This window comes from Gambusia affinis, linkage group LG06, assembly GCF_019740435.1.
Source record: "Gambusia affinis linkage group LG06, SWU_Gaff_1.0, whole genome shotgun sequence".
Taxonomy (NCBI): Eukaryota; Metazoa; Chordata; class Actinopteri; order Cyprinodontiformes; family Poeciliidae; genus Gambusia; species Gambusia affinis.
In genome coordinates this window covers 5037342-5057534 of record NC_057873.1, presented here as the reverse complement: position 1 = coordinate 5057534, position 20193 = coordinate 5037342, and the positions used below count along the sequence as shown (strand labels likewise).

At 37.2% G+C, this 20193-nt stretch overlaps 2 protein-coding genes across 5 annotated transcripts in view; one reads left to right on the top strand and one right to left on the bottom strand.

Annotated features, from left to right (window-relative positions):
• Positions 1–578: 578 nt before the first annotated feature.
• On the bottom strand, positions 579–18366 carry LOC122832165 (pannexin-1-like). 2 transcript variants are annotated; one of them, XM_044118675.1, is made up of 9 exons: positions 11742–11921; positions 11365–11397; positions 10448–10647; positions 9143–9258; positions 6694–6881; positions 5046–5324; positions 4053–4275; positions 2262–2502; positions 579–1826 (listed from the first exon to the last, which is right to left on the bottom strand). In XM_044118675.1, the coding sequence occupies exons 3-9, from the start codon at positions 10626–10628 to the stop codon at positions 1744–1746; spliced, it is 1311 nt and encodes a 436-aa protein (XP_043974610.1). In that variant the 5' UTR covers positions 10629–10647; positions 11365–11397; positions 11742–11921; the 3' UTR covers positions 579–1743. The 2 variants fall into 2 exon arrangements, with proteins under 2 accessions (XP_043974610.1, XP_043974611.1); XM_044118676.1 differs by lacking the exons at positions 11365–11397; positions 11742–11921 and adding an exon at positions 18280–18366.
• Positions 13917–20193, top strand: part of rsf1a (remodeling and spacing factor 1a) — a 19282-nt gene continuing 13005 nt past the window's right edge. For 2 of the 3 annotated variants that reach the window (XM_044118674.1, XM_044118672.1), the window contains exons 1-4: positions 13917–14176; positions 16891–16982; positions 18304–18396; positions 19106–19469. In XM_044118674.1, the coding sequence (XP_043974609.1) occupies positions 14023–14176; positions 16891–16982; positions 18304–18396; positions 19106–19469 (703 nt within the window). In that variant the 5' untranslated portion in view covers positions 13917–14022. The remainder of the gene's footprint in view (positions 14177–16890; positions 16983–18303; positions 18397–19105; positions 19470–20193) is intronic. The other variant, XM_044118673.1, reaches the window with a different exon arrangement.

Below are 20193 nucleotides of genomic sequence, written 5' to 3'. Positions count from 1 at the left end.
TTAATTTCTAACATACATTTAACACTAGAACTGGGCATTTTAAATATCCAAAATAAATAATCAAAACAACCAATGAAATGGATACTGAAGTTAGTAAAGAAAACTGCCCTTCAAAAAACAGGGCTAGGGGGCGTGCTCCGGTGGCGTAGAGGGTAGCGCGCCCCACACTTGGAGGCCCTCAGTCCTCGAACGCAGCCATCGCGGGTTCAATTCCCAGACTCGACAACATTTGCCGCATGTCTTCCCCCCCCTCTCCTGTCAGCCTACTGCTGAATAAGGGACACCAGAGCCCACAAAAAGACCCCCTGGTGGGGGAAAAATAAATAAAAAACAGGGCTAGTTGAGACCAAAGCGCCAGACTGTTTTTTTCTCATGTCTCGCTTTGAGGCCGTAGAAGGGGCTTAACACACGACCCTGTGGGACACCAGAGCTACATTCACACTGCAGCCGGAAGTGACCCAATTCTGATTTTTATTTTACGTAATTGACCTGTATCTGATGTTTTCATGACAATCTGAACAACACAGGTTGGATGTTTTCCAATGCGACCCAGGCTATTTAGTAAACGTAACATTAAGTTCAGCTGTAAGAACAGGATTCCATCTTTATTCATCACAAAATAAAAACAAACTTCTGCTTTAATTCTACAAAACGCTACAACTACCCCTCCTCACAAAAACACTGTCGACAAAAACAATTTTCAATAAAAACGTCATCAAGAACACTGGATATAAAAGGCATTTCGTGAGCAAAACGGACTCAATATAAAGTAAAATCTGAAGTGAGATGTTTGTTCCTGAGAGTCAACAAAATTAAAATGAGAAAAATGAACACACCGTACCTAGTTAAACTGGAAAATCTCTCCCCAATACAAAAGCATCATGCATCTCTAAAATAAGAAAATAAAATTTGAGAAAACTACCCACTACTTCAGCAAGAAAAAATTAAATTTGAGAAAACTACCCACTACTTCAGCAAGAAAAATCAAGGTAGAGATTCAAATTATTCTTTTGAAAGTCATGAGCATAAAAACCTGGGAAAAAAGCTTAAAAAACCACATTGTGCAATTCTTATGTTACAGCATCCTGAAATGTGATCGACCATCTCATTAAAACTAACTGCTCCCAAACAGACATAGATGCATCATGCATGTTTTTTTTTTTTTTTCTGTTTTTGTACCACTTAACAGAAAATCCAGTGAGCACACTTTACATTCAGTTTCTCCTCAGGGAAATTCATAACTCCGGCTTTAGAGGTGAGATGATGCAATCGTAGCCTCAACTTTGAAATGAGAGATTGAATCTGCAGCACAGATTCAAACAATAACTCAGATGAAGTCTGAATAACAATCATATTCAGGCGCAGCAGCTGTACTCACAAAAGGAGTCTGTAAACTGTTCAACTCGGACTGAGATGATTTAATTTCAAGCAACATTGTGCAGCTCTGCTGTCAGTGCAGCCCCTCCGACGTTGGCTCGATCAAGGGGAAAAGCTGGAGTCATTTTTGGTTTTGTAGTGATTTTTTTTTTTTTTTTTTTTACCCACCACATCTGAAAAACAACCAAAAGTTTAAGAAAATAAACAGTAAAATTATGAAATCAAAGCAAACAAGTCCTTTTTTGTTCACTTTAGTTTCAAGTTTGTTCAAGTATTAAAGAAAAAAAAAAAGTCAGCGCCATGTTGGTGAATCCAGACATTCAGAGCGTCTTCATGGATCCATCATGAGTTTAGAGCTCCAGCCAATCACATCACTCGCTGGCGAAGAGTCCCGCCCTCTCCGGTTTTGCTGCCTGTCTCATCGATTCCTGGCAGCAATGGAGAGAGCTCTGAAAAAATAAATTAACATGATTAAGTCAAAATGATCCATATTCATCACTACTACAGCCTGGCTGCATATTTGTTTATGAGACGTTTTTTATCTATTGTTATAATGCCGTTGAAATATTGATCACACATTGATAATAAAGCCATCTTATATTTTCATCTGTTCAATTTGATCTATCAATTGTTTTTATTTTAAGAAATACATAAAATGGAAATTGTTCATTCTAAATTCGACATGTAAAGACAGAAATTAGACTACAACCTCTGTCATTTTCAGAGTAAACTGTTTACAAAAATCTAATCTAAACACTTTTGGATTATAATTGATCAATTATTTGCTATAACTGACTTTATTATGTTGTGAAGGCAGCAGCGGACGGATAAAGATTTCCAGTTTTCTCATGTCCTAAACTTGACAGGTATGATCCAGCGTTCACCTTGCATCTCCGTTTCCGTCTTGGTGTTGTTCGGACAGCTGACGTTGTTCTTTGCAGGTTTGTCGTCATTGGTGACAGGTTCTGATCCTGAAGCCAAACCGGACGGAGGTTTGGGTTGAAGATCCGGGGCCTTCTTCGCATCCACGGTGTCCATCTTCACCAGGCAGAGCGTCTGCAGCAGCCCCACGGTGTCAAAGTTTTCTCCTGCGCACTCGCCTCGCTTCTTCAACATCTCCAACACCTGCGGATGGAAAACAGACGAGTTACAAAAGACGACAAAGTTTTAATTAATGAGCAGTTCGTATAAGTTGATGCTAATAATTACTGATTAGTTGTTTTTTGTTTTAAAAATCTAAAATATGGGCCAACTAGTGACATAACCGTTCTTGCTTTATCCATAAGTTTCTTCTCAAGCTGTTTTCTCCTGACACTCCACCTTAATCTTTTTGATTTTTAAGCAGTTGTAAGGCACAGTGACTCTGGCTTCCTCCCACAGTCCAAAAACATGACTGTCAGGTTAATTGGTCTCTAAATTCTCCCTAGGTGTGAGTGTGTGTGTGAATGGTTGTGTGTCCTGTATGTCTCTGTGTTGCCCTGCGACAGACTGGCGACCTGCCCAGGGTGAACCCCGCCTCTCGCCCGGAACGTAGCTGGAGAGGAACCAGCACCTCCAGACCCGCTAAGGGACAAGGGTGTTAGAAAATGGATGGATAGATGAGTCACAGTGGCAAAACTTGAAACTGCTGCTGCGCAAGTAGGCAGGTTGTTGCTAGGTAACCAAAGAGTGAGTGATTTAGCTGATTCCGCCTACTTAGCCCAAAGAGATTCAGCAGCTAAAGTCTTTCTTCTGCCTACATTCCCCAGAATGCAGTGTGTTTCTGGATCGAGGTTCATTGAGATTATTGAACAGCCTATCAGATGTATTATCTATTGATTGACATTGTTCATCACAATATATGTGGACCCAAGTGAAGTTGATTCCCACTGCTTTCTTCAAATCAAACAAAAAGGGTGTCAGAAGTTTGTGGTGCAAAAATTGTCATTTGTGCTGCCATTGTGTTAAAGGTGATAAATGTTTCCAGAGGTCATGAAAGGTCAATCAGACCCCCAAACTTTTATAAAACCAAAACAAAGTAATATCTTCTAATGGGAGGGAATACAGTCAACATTTTTGCTGCACAAAGTTGAATCAAACACCAATTTTGTTTTAATTTTGTAAATGTGGTTGGCTAGTTGACCTTTGACCTCAGTTTTTTTATTTTTAAAATGACAGTGGCACACGGACCTGTCACAATAACAAATTTTGCTGAATGCTAAATTGTCCCAGAAATGATTATTGAATAGTATTATTGATAACACTACAGTAATGACAGTTAACACTGAATCTGGAGAAGATTTTAAATAATAAAAAAATAGACAATCAAATACAATAACTAAAAATACAACTGAAATCATAAATGAAATTTTGATTTATCTGTAGATAAAACTGCTGTTCGGATAATATTAAATCATTGTTTTATGTATCAAGTGATTCATTATTTTATTGTGGCAGATTTAGTGGCACAAATGACGATCGTAGCAGAGTTGATAAACAACAATTTTTTTTTATTTCAAGATGCTTCCCTGTTACTGATTTAATATTCAGTCTTAGTTTATTTAAATAGTTCGTCAATACAGCACAGATGCCACTTTATTAAGAAAACTGAGCTAAAAATGTAAAATAGCTTTAGAGTTTCCATCTAGTGTCTGACCCAGGTTCTCCTCTCTGACCTGTACAGGAAGCAAACACACCTTCATGTACTTGTATGACTTCAGTTCGCTAAGGTTCTCCTCAAGGTAGAGCAGGTACAGAGAGAGGTCGTCCCATTGGCCGCTGGGAGTGGGCAGGACGCTCACGGTGGGAAGAGACTGGTAGGTCTCCAGGAAGAGGGCGTATCCATGGCAGAAGAGCGGGCGGAGGCTGGCGTAGATCACCACCGGGATCAGAGCGATGAACATGACCAGGTTGACGGCGCTGGACACAAACAATGAAGAGACAAAGAGCGGAAGATGAATTTGTTAAAAACTGTGAGCTGCGCTGAAGTAACTAAAAGAGAGAAGTTCAAATACATGCTGAGAGTGAAAATTCTTCCTAAAGTTGAAGATATACCACAGATTTCAAAAGGAAATAAAGACGGGAGACTGCGGATTCTATAGGAAATAGCGCCCCCTTCACTTCCGGAGTGCAATGGTCCCATTGAGACTGACAGCGGTCCGTCCCGCCCCTTTCTGTTTACTGCAGGTCCTTCTCTTTTCAATAGCCTCGCCATCGACACCATCTTTGTTCTTCTTCTTCTTAGTTTTATTGGTGGTTGGGAAAAAAGCATTACTGCCACCTACTGGTATGGAGTGCGGTTTGTGATGATCTAATTCATAATATCTACATAAATATCAGTGACATGCGTCAGGGGAGGTCATCATGGAAAAATAATATATAATGATGACATAATTTATACTGCTATATTCATCCTGTGGTTTGTGCTATAAAGTACCTATTTTTCATTTAGCCAAACCAATTCTGATCATGTTTTCTTCAAAAATCTGTGAATTTTTGCATTTTCCCATTCAAATGCTCGGAAGTGCAGCTGGTGAGCCAGCAGCGAGCTGAGCCTCACCTGGGATTGATCAATCTCTGGCTAACTGCTCTGGCTGCCATTCTATAGGAGCATGTTCCATCCAGCAGGGGGCACTGCTAGTCATCTGTAAGTGCAGCCGTCTGCATCCCTGCTGCAGATGCAAAGTTACCTGAGCAGAGTGAAGACTCCCACAGCGATGAGCTTACACTGAACCTTCTCTGGGATGCTGGTGTCGTTAACGAGAATGCCGACCCGCAGCAGGCAGCTGAACTCGTCCGTGATGGAGGCCAGGTGGAGGTAGTAGCCCAGGTAGAGGCAGGCACAGAGCAGCGTGACCAGAGTCAGGCCGCGGCACAGCAGGTAGTAGGACAGCAGCACCCGGGAGCAGCGCTTGGTCGTCAGGAACTTCTCCACCAGCGGGTAGTTGAAGCAACCCTCCGTGGGGTCGCTGGCCAGAGAGCGGCGAAAAGTTTACATAAATTATTTACACTCAGAATTACAGCGGCGAATTAGGACCGTTGTAGATAAAAACAGAATTTATTTATTTTTTCTCCACCAGAGGGTCTTTTTGTGGGCTCTAGTGTCCCTTATACAACAGTAGGCTGACAGGAAAGGGGGAAGAAGAGACATGCGGCAAATGTCGTCGGGTCCAGGAATCGAACCCGCAACAGCCACGTCGAGGACTGAGGGCCTCCAGGCGTGGGGCGCGGTATCCTCTACGCCACCGGAGCACGCCCCAGAAAGTTTGAGATTAGGCTCAGAAATGTCCAGAAAATTAAAATCAACTTTAATAATTTTTCTGTTTCAAAAGTCAAAATTGTTCGACTTTTGAATTTTCCATATTTTTCTGAGATTAATCTAAAAAAAATTCTGAGTTTATTGTCTAGCAAATTTTCCCCTTTTCTAACTCAGAAATGTCCTTTTTTTTCTAGAAAATTTCTGAGTTTTTTTGGTGGAAATTTACTCATTAATCTACAATGGCCCTAAAACTCTGATGTAGAAAAACGTTTTATTGTTGTCGTCTGCAGATCAGTAACATTTATTACATTATCTTAAACTCTCACTCACTTCTAAACAATATAATAAATATTTAGATTAAGTGAATCACTTCTTGTCTGTGGAAGATAAAGTCACAAATTTTCACTTACAGCAGCTCAAAACTGGCTGGTCTTGCAATATTTGAGAACTACAAAGTGATGTAATTTAAAGAATATAACAAGCTATAAATCAATTTTTGACAAGTAGAAGGGTTTTACTTAAAAAAGCTAATTTGCAAAATATTGGAGATTGTTTTAAGTTATATTAATTAAATATTATAATAATATTTAATATTTATCCCCTTTTAAATTATTTAATTTAAAAGATGGAAAAAATGTCTTGTTATAAATGAAATAATCTTTCAGTGGAATTAGTTTTTTCCCTCAGTATTAAAGAGTTATTTACTTAAACCAAACTCCTCTATCTTGCTGCAAAGTTATTTGTAAGTTAGTTTTGTCTTATTTGCAAATGTATTAAGATAATTAAAGAAGAAACTAGACCAAAAATACTTGTTTTTTCAGTGTAGATGTCAGACTGCCATTAATCAAGACACAGCCTTCCTCTGTCAGAGTTTACTGCAATATCTTCCTTTTTAATGCTTTTCAAACCGCAAGCGTGTTTGGGTTTTTTGCACAGATTTTCCAAACAGTAGCTTTGTTTAGTAAAAAAATGGTGCAATTTATTACAATTCCTCTTTTGTCATGGAGTGAGAAGTGAAAAAAGTAAAAAGCTTAAGCTGCAGCAGTGTTTTGTAGTCGGGGTGTGATCCCTGAGCGTACCTGTCTGAGGTCGGCAGCCCAGAGGTCGCCAAGCGTTTGGCCAGAGTGACGGCGCGGTTGTAGCACCGATCCAGCTCCTCCATGATGAAGGCGAGGTCCGACTGCAGGACCGGCGCTGCGGAAAACCTCCAGAACAAGGCGGGGCAGTACATCAGCACCGCCACCAGCAGCAGCATGTAGGGGAAGAACTGGAGAGACGGGGTGAGGAGGAACGGTTAACGGTGACCGGCTTTAATCGAGTTTGACCCAAGGTTTACCCAACCTGATGTCGAGGGGACAGAGAATGACCTGAAGCGGTAACTACCAACCGTTGTATTCGGTCCAATTTCCACTAACGGACAATAATGTCATTTTTTAGTTTCATCAGAAGCAGCTCCAGAACACGATTACCACACAATCCTGAATATTATCTCCAAAATGTTACGTTTAATGCTGATGAATGCACTAGGGCTGAAACATTCATCAGATGAATTGATAATTGAAATAGTCATCAATTAAGTTTGATCGATTAATCGTTAACTGCAGCATACAGACTCAATAAAAGGCCATTTGTGGATGAAACAACACACTCAAAGGAGTAATTAAACCAAAACTGTGTGAAAAATATTTACATTTAAGATGGAAAATATGCTCTACCCAGAACACGACTACCAGCTGTTTCAGCTTCACCCAATTTAAATTGTATGTAAAAAATAAAATAAACCTATTAAGCACCTTTGCTGTCCTTTTATTTATTAATTGCATAGTTTTTCACATATTAATGTTAGAAGTTTTTTTTAGCTGCAAACTCATTCTTTACTACAAATTATCAGGGGTTCAATAAAGTTTATTTAAGAAATAAAATGTTTAGTCTGAATTATTTATTTGCAAATGTATTTATAATATCCTATAAACAAACAGAAAAATCTGCCATTTTTTAAAGTTCAAATTAATAACCGAATGAATGAACAATCTGGAGTACAGTATTATTAGATTTTTCTATTTTTATTTAAATGTTTTGTGGTATTTATTTTCAGTATGAGACAGAAAAGGGGGAGAAAATGCAGAAAAGGTTTTAAGTTTAGGGATGTAGCGCTGGATAGCAGCGTTGAGAACCAAGAGCCTCCGCTCTACTCCTACACCACGAATCACTCTACCGTCTCCTGATGCTCAACAGGAACAAACTGAAATTAAATACTGAAGAAATAAACCAGTATTTTTTATAGACTCCAAACGTAAAGCAGTGAGACTAAAGTGCAAACCAGTTACAGAAAGAAGTTTAGAGTACGAGTAAAATGTAAATGAAAACATGTTCAGCCTGAACTCGTTTTCATATAAATATAAATTCCTCATGACGCCTGTAAGAACAAACAGGAGTGTGAACAAACAAACACACCCCCTGTCTTAATGCATGCTATTAGAAAACGTTTCCAACACACCCGTGAACTAATTAGTACAACAAAAACTGAATGAAGTCACTGCTTTCAGATGGCAAATTATACAACCTGATGTGACCTTATAGTACAAGTAAAATATCCATACAATTTGAAGTGTTTTACATTTTGAAAACCAAAATGCCTCAATGTTTTTATTTGAATTAGAGAATGTCAACACAACAGAGAGCACATTTATTTGAAATGAAAATAACTTTATATAAACCATAAACCTGTAAAATGTTGTGAACAAGTTTGTTGGAAAGAGTTATTTGATTGTAGTAACTGGAAAATACATAATACTACCCCTTAAAATTAACAAACAAACAAAGAAACCATTGCTCAGATACAAAATATTATGTAGTGTTTTGGTTTTGTTTTTAGTGCAAACATCTTATTATGCTTGAAAAAAGACAAAACTAACTTAAAAGTAACATTTTAGCCTGAAATAGGAGCTTGTTTCAAGTCATTAATTACATAATATTTATTTTTCCAAAAGCACTAGTCCCACTGGCAGATTATTTAATTTACAACAAGACATTTTCCCAATAAGTGAAATAATCTGACAGTGGAACTAGTGGAACCACCTCAACTGACTCCTCTGAAGGCTCTGATGTGACCAAAGTTAAAAGGTTTTAGTGGTGTAAATATTTTTGCAAGGTTAGATGGAGACATTTTCAGTGTGTGTGTGTGTGTGTGTGTGTGTGTGGGTGTGCACCAGGTTTTCATATCCTTATGGGAACCTATTACTGTCTACAATGTGGGGTTATGGGGACCATTGCTCCTTGTGGAGACATTTTCTTGTTCCCCATGAAGTAAATTGTTGTTTTTGGGTTAGTAGCTAGGTCTGTGATGGTTAGGTTTAGGGTAAAGGGTAAGGATTAGGTATGTGATGGCAAAGGTTAGGCTGTAGAAATTAATGGAAGTCAATGTGAAGTCTCCACAAGTGATGAAAACACAAATCTCTGTGTGTGTGCGTGTGTGTGTGCGTGTGTGTGTGCGTGTGTGTGCGTGTGTGTGTGTGTGTGTTTGTGTACCTTGTGCAGCGCCAGAACCAGACTGTATTTGTGAACAGCCGCCCAGCAGTACGAATCCACATAACCTGCCTGTTTCCAGGAGAAGTTGGTGGGAGAAAAACAGCTTATCTGAGTACCTGAAATGAAAAAATAAATAAAGACATTTAAACTATAGCACTTGGTATAAAATATACTTAAATATCTACTCCAAAACAAATGTGTTATCAACATCGGGGGTGGTGATATGGACCCAGAATTTGATTGTCATTATTTTGTGGTGGTAACGATAAAAAAAAAAATGGCTAAAAAACCCCCCAAAAAAACAGCTATTATTTATTTTTTAGGTAACTGTATGGCTGTGACTGCATGGCGCCCCATCATAGCACTACAAACATAAATATTGGTCTTAAAAATAAAAACAACCATTCCAACTTAAAAAATTTGATTTATATCACTAAACTGCACACATTAACTACATTTAATTATACATTCAAATTTACTGGTACTAATTGATGCTCTTATGAAACAAACTGTGGAGAAAACAGCAAAACTAACATTTCCATTAATACTGTTACTTTTTTTTTTTTTTTTTAATATCATTAATTGAAATTTAAAATTTAAAAACAATACAATAAATGCTCCACCTTAATTGATATTTTTCGGCTGGACAATACATCAATAAAATATATCGCGATAGACACGTGATCAATATCAATAGATAATACACTGGAGAGAATATTCAATACGTTCACTGAACTCCAATCCAGAACTGCACAGCATTCTGGGCGATGTAGTCAGAAAATAGACGTTAGCTGCTCAATAGTCTCTCATAGCCGGCTAAGGCAGATTGGTTTAACCCACCAACTCACTCACTCATTGGTTACCTAGCAACTCACTCACTCTTTGGTTTCTTAGCAACAACCTACCGAGTAACTGGCGCAGTGGCAGTTACTCTGCAGTAACTGCTTATCTAATAACTGCTTAAAAATAAGAAATCACAGTGTGAAGTGAAAATTGTGGATGAGAGTTAAAGTCACACCAGTTAGCAATATTTTAAAACAAATCAATATCGACCAATATGAAACACTTATATCATTAAGTATCAACATCAATATATTAGTAAGTTTGTACCATTTTTGTGCCTAAAAAATCCTAAAACTCAAAATTTAAATTTTTTAACCGTTTGTTGCAAGCCAAATGTGATAGACACAATTTGTTCCCATTCCTTCAGCTGAATCTAACACAGATCAGCTGATGATTCTTCATTTTGCCTGACTAGAAGCAGATAATCTGGATTTTTACTGGATTAGCTCTGGTCTGACTCACCAACTGAGACCTCCTGAGCGAAGGCCAGGGAGATGAAGAGGAGGGGCAGCCCCACAGCCACGCAGGTCACCATCTTGTCCACGGCCAGCTCCGTTCGGATGTTCTGGTACCGAGCCTGGCTTGGGTCCTTCAGCCGAAAGTCGCTGAACACATACTCTGTAGCAACGTGAGCGATGGCCATCGCTCCTCTCTGAACTTATCTGCACACAAAACAGACGATTTGTCACGACCCAGACGGCTGAACTAATTCCCTCTAGATTTGCACTGAAAAAACACAAAATTATGACCAAGTATTTCTGTTCTAGATTCTAATGCAAATATCTTAGTACACTTGGAATAGTGTACTAAGATATTTAGCTTATTCTAAGTCAGTGATTCCTTTATATTAGTGAATATAAAGAAAAAAGGTTCTAGTCGCACTGGCAGATTATTTTACTTAAGGAAAAAAATGTACTGCTAAAAATTAATCTGCCAGTTATTATTAAGTTATTATTCATCAATATTTAGGAATTATTTACTTAAAATAAGATCCTATAGCTTGCTGAAAAGTAAATTAGTTTTGTCTTATTTAAAGTGCACTAAGATATTCGCACTAGAAACGTCAAAAATACATGGTAAGATTTTGTATTTTTGCATTGTATTCTCTTATGTCAGTAGTTAGATAACATGTTAGATAATCGGCAGGTGGAGTATATCAACATTTTGTAAATTTGTTTTCTTAAAGCTTACGCATAGTTCATAAAATGTTTACACTTTGTGATCATATGTCTGACTGGGTCTGACTAATAAAGCCACACTGGCCAGTTTCTCACCACAATATTCCTAAAGTTTGATCTGAATTGACCACTAAGACACTAACATCCATAAAAATATGTTTCATTTGTAGCTATGGTGAAAAAACAGGTTTATTTTCTCACCTGCAGCTGTCAGAAGAAAAGAAGATAGGGGTCCTCCAAGAAAACATAAAAAAACCTATTTAGTCCCAAGAGTGGCCAGTGGTTTCCCTCAATAATATTCCAGTTAAGCAATTTAATGGGGTTAAGTGGTGAAACATGAGTCCAGGCTAAAAACAACCCGTGACTGAAGCATCAACAGGCTGCTTTGTTTACATGCAATGTCTTTAGTAAGAAGCACATTTAAAAAATACATTTAAATATTATTTCTTTATAAATATATACCTAAAAAAAATAACGTTTTAAGACAAAGGCCTGGTTTGGACGTTGGAACTATACTCACTAATCCAATGTCATACAACTTTGTGATTTTAAAAATGAAATTAAAAAAAACAACTTACCAATACTGTGTGTCTTATGTAATGATTAAAGAATCATTGTTGTGATTTTCAGAAGCCGGTCGCTTCAAAACGTTAGATTAATTAGTTTTCCAGGTCAAAGCAAAGTGGCAGCACAGCGCTTCTGATAAAAGAACAACAATAACTTTCGAAATCACTGTCTTCCTGTAAGGCTGAGAACTCCTTCCGCCAGTCTTATACAGCTGCTGCGTTCACGGACAGACCGAAAACATAATTTTGACGTCACTATGACGCGTTTACAGCAACTCGGTAATTTATAATTTAAGTTACAAATTATAAAAGAATTATTTCTCTTTTACAAAAGAGAAAAATAAACAAATATTTAATTGATTGATTACTAAAAAAAAATAGTCAAGGCAAAAAATAAAATTGTATAATTCATCTAATAATTTTATTTCAAGGTTATCTGAGCTAATTTAGAAAGCAGGTTTAAACTTGTGAACAAATGTCAATAATAATAATAACAGTCGATATTATTATTATTGAAACTTATGAATCACTGAAGATTAAGATTTAAGAATAACAATGACCGACAAAAATAAACTATACACTCAAATTTTGTAAAGAAATTAATTGATTAAATATGGATTAATTTCTTGATTAAGAGCTGATAATCAAGAAATCATCATCAGCTCCTAACGTATAGGGTAGTTATAATAACTATAAACGCTACAGAGGAAAGCCTCAAATTAATTCTTTCAAATTCACGTCAAGTCAAAGTTTATTTACATAGCACATTTACAACATTCTCTCTGACCAAAGCGATTTACAACAATCACAGCCTCACAGGTAGACAAATGATAAAGCAAAGAATAAAATTAAATTTGGTAAAAATAATAAGACAATTATAAAATTGGCAGAAAATACCACAATAATAATAATAATAATAATAATAATAATAATAATAATAATAATAATAATAATAATAATAATAATAATAAACGAAGACAAGCTAAATTTCAATGATTTCCCATAAACTCGAATCAGTGAAGTACTAATATCCGCCTTTTTAAAATTATTTAACTCGGCAATCATGATTAACTAGTAGTTAGAGCAAAAATTATGATTTTTTTTCCCCCCCTCTGTATTTACATTTCGTACAGTCCCTAAAGGTAGCATACTGTTAGGCGGAGTGACTGCCTTCCCATAAAACATGCCAACATCTGGCTTTAGAGTTTAACTGGAAATATTTCGTAAATGCATTTTCATGCGCTGTCCACACGTATAACAGGATGTAGAGAGAATCTGTGAACATGTGGGGCCACTAAGTTCCGAGTGGAAATATCTGAGGAATGAAAACCAAAACCATTTTGTTGTTGATGTTAGTCGCGATGAATTCTGGGCATTCTCGCTGTGCCCTCTGTGGTCCTCCCAAACTTCTGTGAGCCTCAATCAAGTTGGAAAAAATCACTACGCTTTTCCCGGAAGTTTCAAAGTTGGATTTAGGAAAAAAAAAAAAAAGTACCTCTAATTTGTTATGATTAGTTCAAGAAAAATACAATAAAGGAGTGTTGTTTATAGTTTAAAAGCAGGTCAACATTATTAACAAACCGTAATTTTAATAAAATAACTGTGATTTTAATTTGAAATTAACCAAACATCTGTGTTTTTGTGTAAGAAAATAAAAAATCAACAATTGGTATGCAGATATATTTTCTTAGAACAAAATATTCTAAAATATAATAAATAAATTTAAAAAACCTCCAGTGTCAAATTGGTCCTGATCTGCATACCAATTTTACAGTAAGGTTGATCAGGTTATGCTTCCTTTCCTGTCATAACTGGTTTGTTTTAATCTATTTTTAGATGTCCTTATTGTGGTTCGGAAATTGTGCTTTTTTGTTTTGTAATGATGTTGCTGGATTAGCTTGTTTTGTTAAAAACATTTTATCTCAACAGTTTGCACTTTTTCAAAGCAAGAAAGCTCAAAACAACAACCCAATAGCAAAACTAAATCAATGCCTTGTTTTGAATTATCTAATTTTTCCATTTCATGCCTTCTTTTCTATCATACTTTCTTGATCTTTATTAATTTTAAATTTGCTGCTTTATCTAGCTTCTGAAATATTGTTAAATATTATTTTATTTTATGTTATCTACCTATGGGGTGTTATTTTGAAAGTACATTCCGGAAGTTTCTGTGATGTCCGTTGTTTAATTTTACACCGGTAGATCCTCCATTGCCTTTCCATTCATTTCATTCGCGCACAGTCGCATCCGAGTGGCGAACCCTCCCCTCACATTTCTCTCTCCGCCTGGAAAGATGGCTGCTCCGGCGGTGGTGAGAAGCTCCGGCCCGCCGCTTTACCCGAGCTTCGCGGAGGTATGTTCGTTTCTGGAGCGCTACGGAGCAGCGTTGGACCTCCCCGAGCTGACTTTCCCGCAGATGGAGAGGTATCTGCGTGACACGACGGGAGGTGAGCGCTCGGTAGCTGTTGGCAGAAAGAAGTGGTGGGAAGCTGCGACACTGGAAGCCGAAGGGGCCAGTACCACCACTGGTACCTTCATCATCGTGATGTTGTTGGTCTCCGTTGGAAAATGTGATGTTGTCTCTGAACCCGACAGAGCAGCGTCACCGCTGGATCTTTAGCGTTTAACGGGACCGTTGTTTTACCAGGGATGGCCCGGGTCGAAGCCAGTTTTCCAGGGTAGTCTGACACTTTTACCCCGAGTTATGTGAGGTGTCGTTCAGGTTAAACTTTGGGGGGAAACGGGCACACTAGGGAGCACAACATGTGGCGCCATGTTTTTCTCGGTCCATTTAGTGAGGAGCTGTGGATAGTGTTGTCAGAGCCGACAGATTGATCTATTAAAGTTGGACTGGGAGCCATGATGCAGCTCCGCCGAGTGACCACACACAGCCAACCGGTTAGCTCCGGAGCCTTGTCAGGTGTAATTTTTCACCGGCCTTGTCTCGCAGGCAGTTGGACCACATGAAAACAACCGTTCCCGGTGTGTTGCGGGGCAACAGCTCACCACGGTCGGCATTTTATTGGGGCTGTCAGACCCTAAAGAGCCATGTTCGTTCGGAACACTGGATGTTATTTTCTGGAAGAGGGGTAAAGTGGCAGTCAATTTGCGCCTGCGCACTAGCCTCTGGCTAGCAAGCTAGCTGGATTTCTGTCGAATATTTGTAAAATGCGTTTTAAGAAGTTTGTAGCTGTTTTACAACACCACAGTTAGTTAGAAAGACCTTATTCAAAGTCATACATACATGTGGATGTTCGACCTAATAGTTTTGGCTCTCAATCTAAGCTAATAAACTGAGAAAATTAGACTACGGGTTAGCGTGTCATTAGAGAAAACTGGAGTTTCCTGACATTTTAAATGTTCCGTGACATCCTCACAACAGACCACCCATAGTAGCCTTTTCATTTTTTTGGTTTAATTTTGTTTTTAAGGAACGTTGTAACATTGTGCCTTTTGTTGTTATTACTGTCAAAGTAAGAATAGTAGATCTATGTATAATAACATTAATCTAAAGACAAATAATAAAAATATTTATTCTAAAGAAATCTCAAAATAAACTACACAACAAAATATGCGATAATAATTCAGTATAACATGTAATAAGCAAATCAAAAAGCATAAAATAGCTTCACAAATGTACATGATGTTAATTTTTCCCTATTTTGTTTTTCAGAATTTCTAAATATTTATATTTTGGATGCTGTGAGCGCTTGAAAACCGAAGTCATAATCTTGCACGCATTCTTATCCAGTAAAGTTGATTCAGATTCTGATGTATTCTAACCTTTAGAGTGATAATTATGTAAAACAGCGATTCTCAAACATTTCAAATTAAGGACCACATCACTAAACAACGAGCTTTTTAAGTCACGATGTCAAGATGTTTTAAAACAGAACAAAATAGTATCTGGGCTTATTATTGTATGTTGTTATGTCACAAAAAATTTAAACAACCACAAACCTTTTATCTATTAATAAACCAGGAGCTCACCTGAAGTCAAATTTATTGTTAGCTTCTATAATAAATAGTATATTAGCACTTCAGGCAGCTTGTATTTCAGTATATCTCCGCATGATAAATGCATAGATAGCTTTTATATGCAAATATGTTAGTTTAGTAATTGAATGTGTACAAGTTTCCTCTTAAGAGTTGGATGAAAAGAACCTTCATTAGCCACCAGCATTTAATTTTAGGTCTCTGTCTCTTGGTTTGGTGTTTTATTGGGGGTGTAAATATTCTCTATTGTTTTGTTTAGGCTTTTTATCTCTAAATTGTAATTATTTTGAGTAATATATATTTAGTAAGTATTTAAAACTTGTTTACAAACCCTCCTCATCTTATATCACTCTGAGTACAATTGAAAGCAGGTAAAGTACCAGTGGTGGTTCTTGAAAACATTGGATATAAAGTAACAAATCCTGTCCTTGTTAGATGTAGCAGTAGACACGGAGCAGCACGTTATTCTGGGATTTTGATAACCTTGAGTAAAAATAACATGGCTTAATGGCATTTAAAAAAGGGGAAAACACATGCTGAAAAATGCTATTATTCTGTTTAGATTTATGTTTAGATTTATTGTTTAAAAGTAGTTCTCAGGTGTTTATTAACTAGTAGAAATATAACTGATAATAACTGGTTAGTTAGTCTGGTATCTCCTCAGGATTGTCTGCAGTTTGTCTAGTTAAAGAGAAGCCACTTGTAGCTTATTAACTGTAAAGTGATAAAAGTGGTTTCTACATCAATTCATTTGATTAATCTAGTGCCAAAAAACAATAAATGTCATCTTTATAAGACAATCAGACTGAAATAAAATACAGAAATATGAAATCAGATGAATTCAGTCTCATGAAAAAATAAAAATTTAGATTGCATTCTTTACAATTTGACTAGTTATAAAACATTTTGATCAAATTCTGCCAATTGTTTTAAGATCTAACAAAGCAACAGCTTGGAGACACAGAGTTTTCAGCAATCTCTTGTACTGTGCAAGCTTGTGGTAACAGTGGAAAGAAACAACTCTATTTTAACTCATACTTGACTATCCTTATATTTTGCAATATTTGTTCATAAAAAAAAAGCAAACATTTTGTTCGCTCTTAGCAGAAGTTTTTTCATGTTCAGGAGATATTAAGCATTTTCTTTTCTTGTGTTTGCTTTGCAGTTCCTAAACCGTTGGTGGAGCTCCATGTGAAGCTGCTCAGAAAGCTGGGGAGGTCCGTGACCACAGACCGCTGGGAAAAATACCTGGCTAAGGTAGGAAGATCGCCCATGTGTTTTCATTTAATTCCTTTTTGATCTCACCAGACAGTTTGTGTTCACTGTGTGGGAATCACTGCAAAAAATACTCTTCTCAAAACTACATAAAACATAGAAAACAAGATGTACTTTGTATGAGGACTGCAACTAACAATAATTTTTAGTAATCAAATATTCTGGCGATTAATCTCTAATCGCGGTTTTTATCTTCAGTATAAAAACCTAAACTTAAAAATACAAACAAACAAATTAATTTATTTATAAAATAAGAAAATAAATATGCTATTGCCCAAAATACAATAGCAGCATTCCTTTAGTGAATGCTTGGCTATTTGTAGCAAAGGATGCATTGGCAGCTAATAAATACTTCTGACGTCAACGTGTGAAAAACTCTTTCTGCTTGACTTAGAATCAATGCAGTTTTTTGGACTATCCTATTAATGAGTGGGTAGGAAAAGGTGAGATATGAGATATTTTTACTTTTTACAGAATTTGAATGAGGTGAAATTAAAATTCTGCCTCTTGAGTTTTGGGTAGAAAATATATTCAAAGAAGTTTTGTTTTTTCTCAAATGGAAAATGTGTATATTTTTATGTAGTTCTGGTCTAATTACTGCTCTGAGAGTGTGCAGGAAAAAATGCCTTTTTCTGTCTATTTACTTCAGTTGACTATTAATTTATTACGAAATTAGTTGACAATTATTTCAATAACCGATTAATCGCGTTCATTCCGATTAATTGTCTCAGCTCTACTTCTTATTAATATTCAAGAATTGTTCACTTTAAAGGGCTGCACAGTGGCGCATTTGGTAGAGCTGTTGCCTAGCAGCAAGAAGGTCCTGGGTTCGATTCCCGGCCCGGGGTCTTTCTGCATGGAGTTTGCATGTTCTCCCTGTGCATGGTGGGTTCTCTCCGGGTTCTCTCCAGGTTCTCCGGCTTCCTCCCACAGTCCAAAAACATGACTGTCAAGTTAATTGGTCTCTCTAAATTCTCCCTAGGTGTGAGTGTGTGTGTGAATGGTTGTGTGTCCTGTATGTCTCTGTGTTGCCCTGCGACAGACTGGCGACCTGTCCAGGGTGAACCCCGCCTCTCGCCCTGAACGTTGCTGGGGAGGAACCAGCAACCCTCCTGACCCCATTAGGGACAAGGGTGAACAGAAAATGGATGGATGTTCACTTTAAAGAAGTTCTTGTATCTTTCTGAAAAGCTACTTGTAATTTGTTTTATTTCAAGAGTTTACACTATAAACTAGACTAAAATACTTGGTGAGATTTTGTGATTCAGTTCAGACATACCTGACATGTTGTTGTGTTGTTTAGGTTTGCCAGGAGCTGAACAGCACATGGGCCTGGGAGTTGGAGCAGAAAGGTTACCAGGAGATGTCGATGGAGTGCAAGTCGAGCATCCTCAAGGTGAGATGTGCTTATAGTCCTTTAAAGTACATTATTTTAGACATCGATTAATCTGTCAATTATTTTGACGATTAATCAATTAATCGGCTAAAACAAATTGCCACATTCTGCTTATTTTTCATTTAGATCTATTTTTATACATTAAAAGTTTAAAATAAACAATTCAATTCCTTTCTTAAATCAAGAAAATAAGTGCTATAAAACACAAGAAAATAAGTGTTTTATAGCCTAAGATGCAATAATATAGAATTTTTTAGTAAACGATTGATCATTTTCTGCAGAGTATGCATCTGCTGTGAAAACTAAACATCGATACAGTGTAGTGCTGATCTGTTGATTATTTTTTTAGATTATACGATTAATAATTGAATAGAAAAGGAGAATTTTTTTTACAGAATTCAGAATTTGAACCAAGTTAAGCTAAAACTACTAGAGAAGTTCTGGGTGGAACAGATTTTTTTTATCTTAATTGCAAAATGTACTTATTGTTTGTGCAGTTTTGGTTTAATAGCGGCGTTTCATGGGTTGTTTTTTTTCTGCAAATTGCCTTCTTTTGAGTCTGTACACTTCAGTTAATGATTAAACAGTTACTAAATTAGTTTATTATTATTTGAATAATCAATTAATCATGATTAATCGTTTAAGTCCTACTTTAAAGTCTCAAGTATATGCGGTTTAAAATTTACCGTATTCTTCCGCCTGCTTCTAGTATCTGTGTGAGTGTCAGTTTGACGACAACCTGAAGTTCAAGATGGTGGTCAACGACGAGGACCCTGAGAAGATGCGTCTGCAGCCCATCGGTCGGGATCAGCAGGGCCTGATGTACTGGCTCCAGCTGGACCAGGAGCAGAACATCCGGCTCTACACGGAGGAGCAGGACGACCTGGATGGATCCACCTGGAAGTGCATCGTCCGGACCCGGAATGACCTGGCTGAGGCTTTGGAGCTGCTGAAGGCTCAGATTGAGTCCAGTCAGAGTCAGCATCAGGACCAAAACCAGAACCAGAACCAGGCTGGATCCAGAAGCGCCAGCCCTGCAGAAAGAGACACGGGTACGACGGGGAAATCAGAGAGTAACTATCCAGATAATAACTCTGTTATCAGTGCTTTAAAGTTTCATTAAGTGGAAAAAATGTGGGGCGTGCTGTGGTGGCGTAGGGGACAGCGCGACCCACATTTGGAGGCCTTGAGTCCTTGACCCGGCCGTCGCGGGTTCGATTCCTGGACCCGGCCGACATTTGCCGCATGTCTTCCCCTCTCTTCTCCCCCTTTTCTGTCAGCCTACTGTCATATAAGGGACACTAGAGCCCACAAAAAGATGTTTAATCTTCTATTAAAAAGAAGTAAATTTGTTGGATTACAGTTCAAATGGCTAAACACTCATTATACTAGGGCTCCAGCTAACGATTATTTCAGTAATCAATCATTTTATTGACTATTCTCACAATTAATTGGATTTTAAAAATTGCCACATTCAGAAGATTTTTTACCACTTTATCCTATTTTGTACAATATTAAAAATGCAAATAAACAAGTAATTCAACTCTTAAATAAGAAAAGAGTTTTCTGCAACAATTTGTAGCTATAAGATGCACCTGTAGATAAACAATTGACTTAACATCAATACAGTGTAGAACTGATCGGTTGACAATATTTTGAGTTTATTGAATAATTGGATAACAAAAGGCGTTCAATAGGAAATTTGCTTTTTAGATGAAACTAAAATTGTGCCATATATTTACAGACAAATGAATTTTCCCTTTTAATCTTAAATGTAAATATTTTTGTACAGTTTTG

Excerpts from the sequence above, each read along its gene's own strand:
- LOC122832165 (XM_044118676.1), bottom strand. The coding sequence starts at position 10,628 with ATGGCCATCGCTCACGTTGCTACAGAGTATGTGTTCAGCGACTTTCGG. Across the intron at positions 6,882-9,142 it reads TGGTTCTGGCGCTGCACAAG|TTCTTCCCCTACATGCTGCT; the intron begins GTACACAAACAC and ends CCGTCTCTCCAG. Across the intron at positions 2,503-4,052 it reads AGTCATACAAGTACATGAAG|GTGTTGGAGATGTTGAAGAA; the intron begins GTGTGTTTGCTT and ends TTCCATCCGCAG.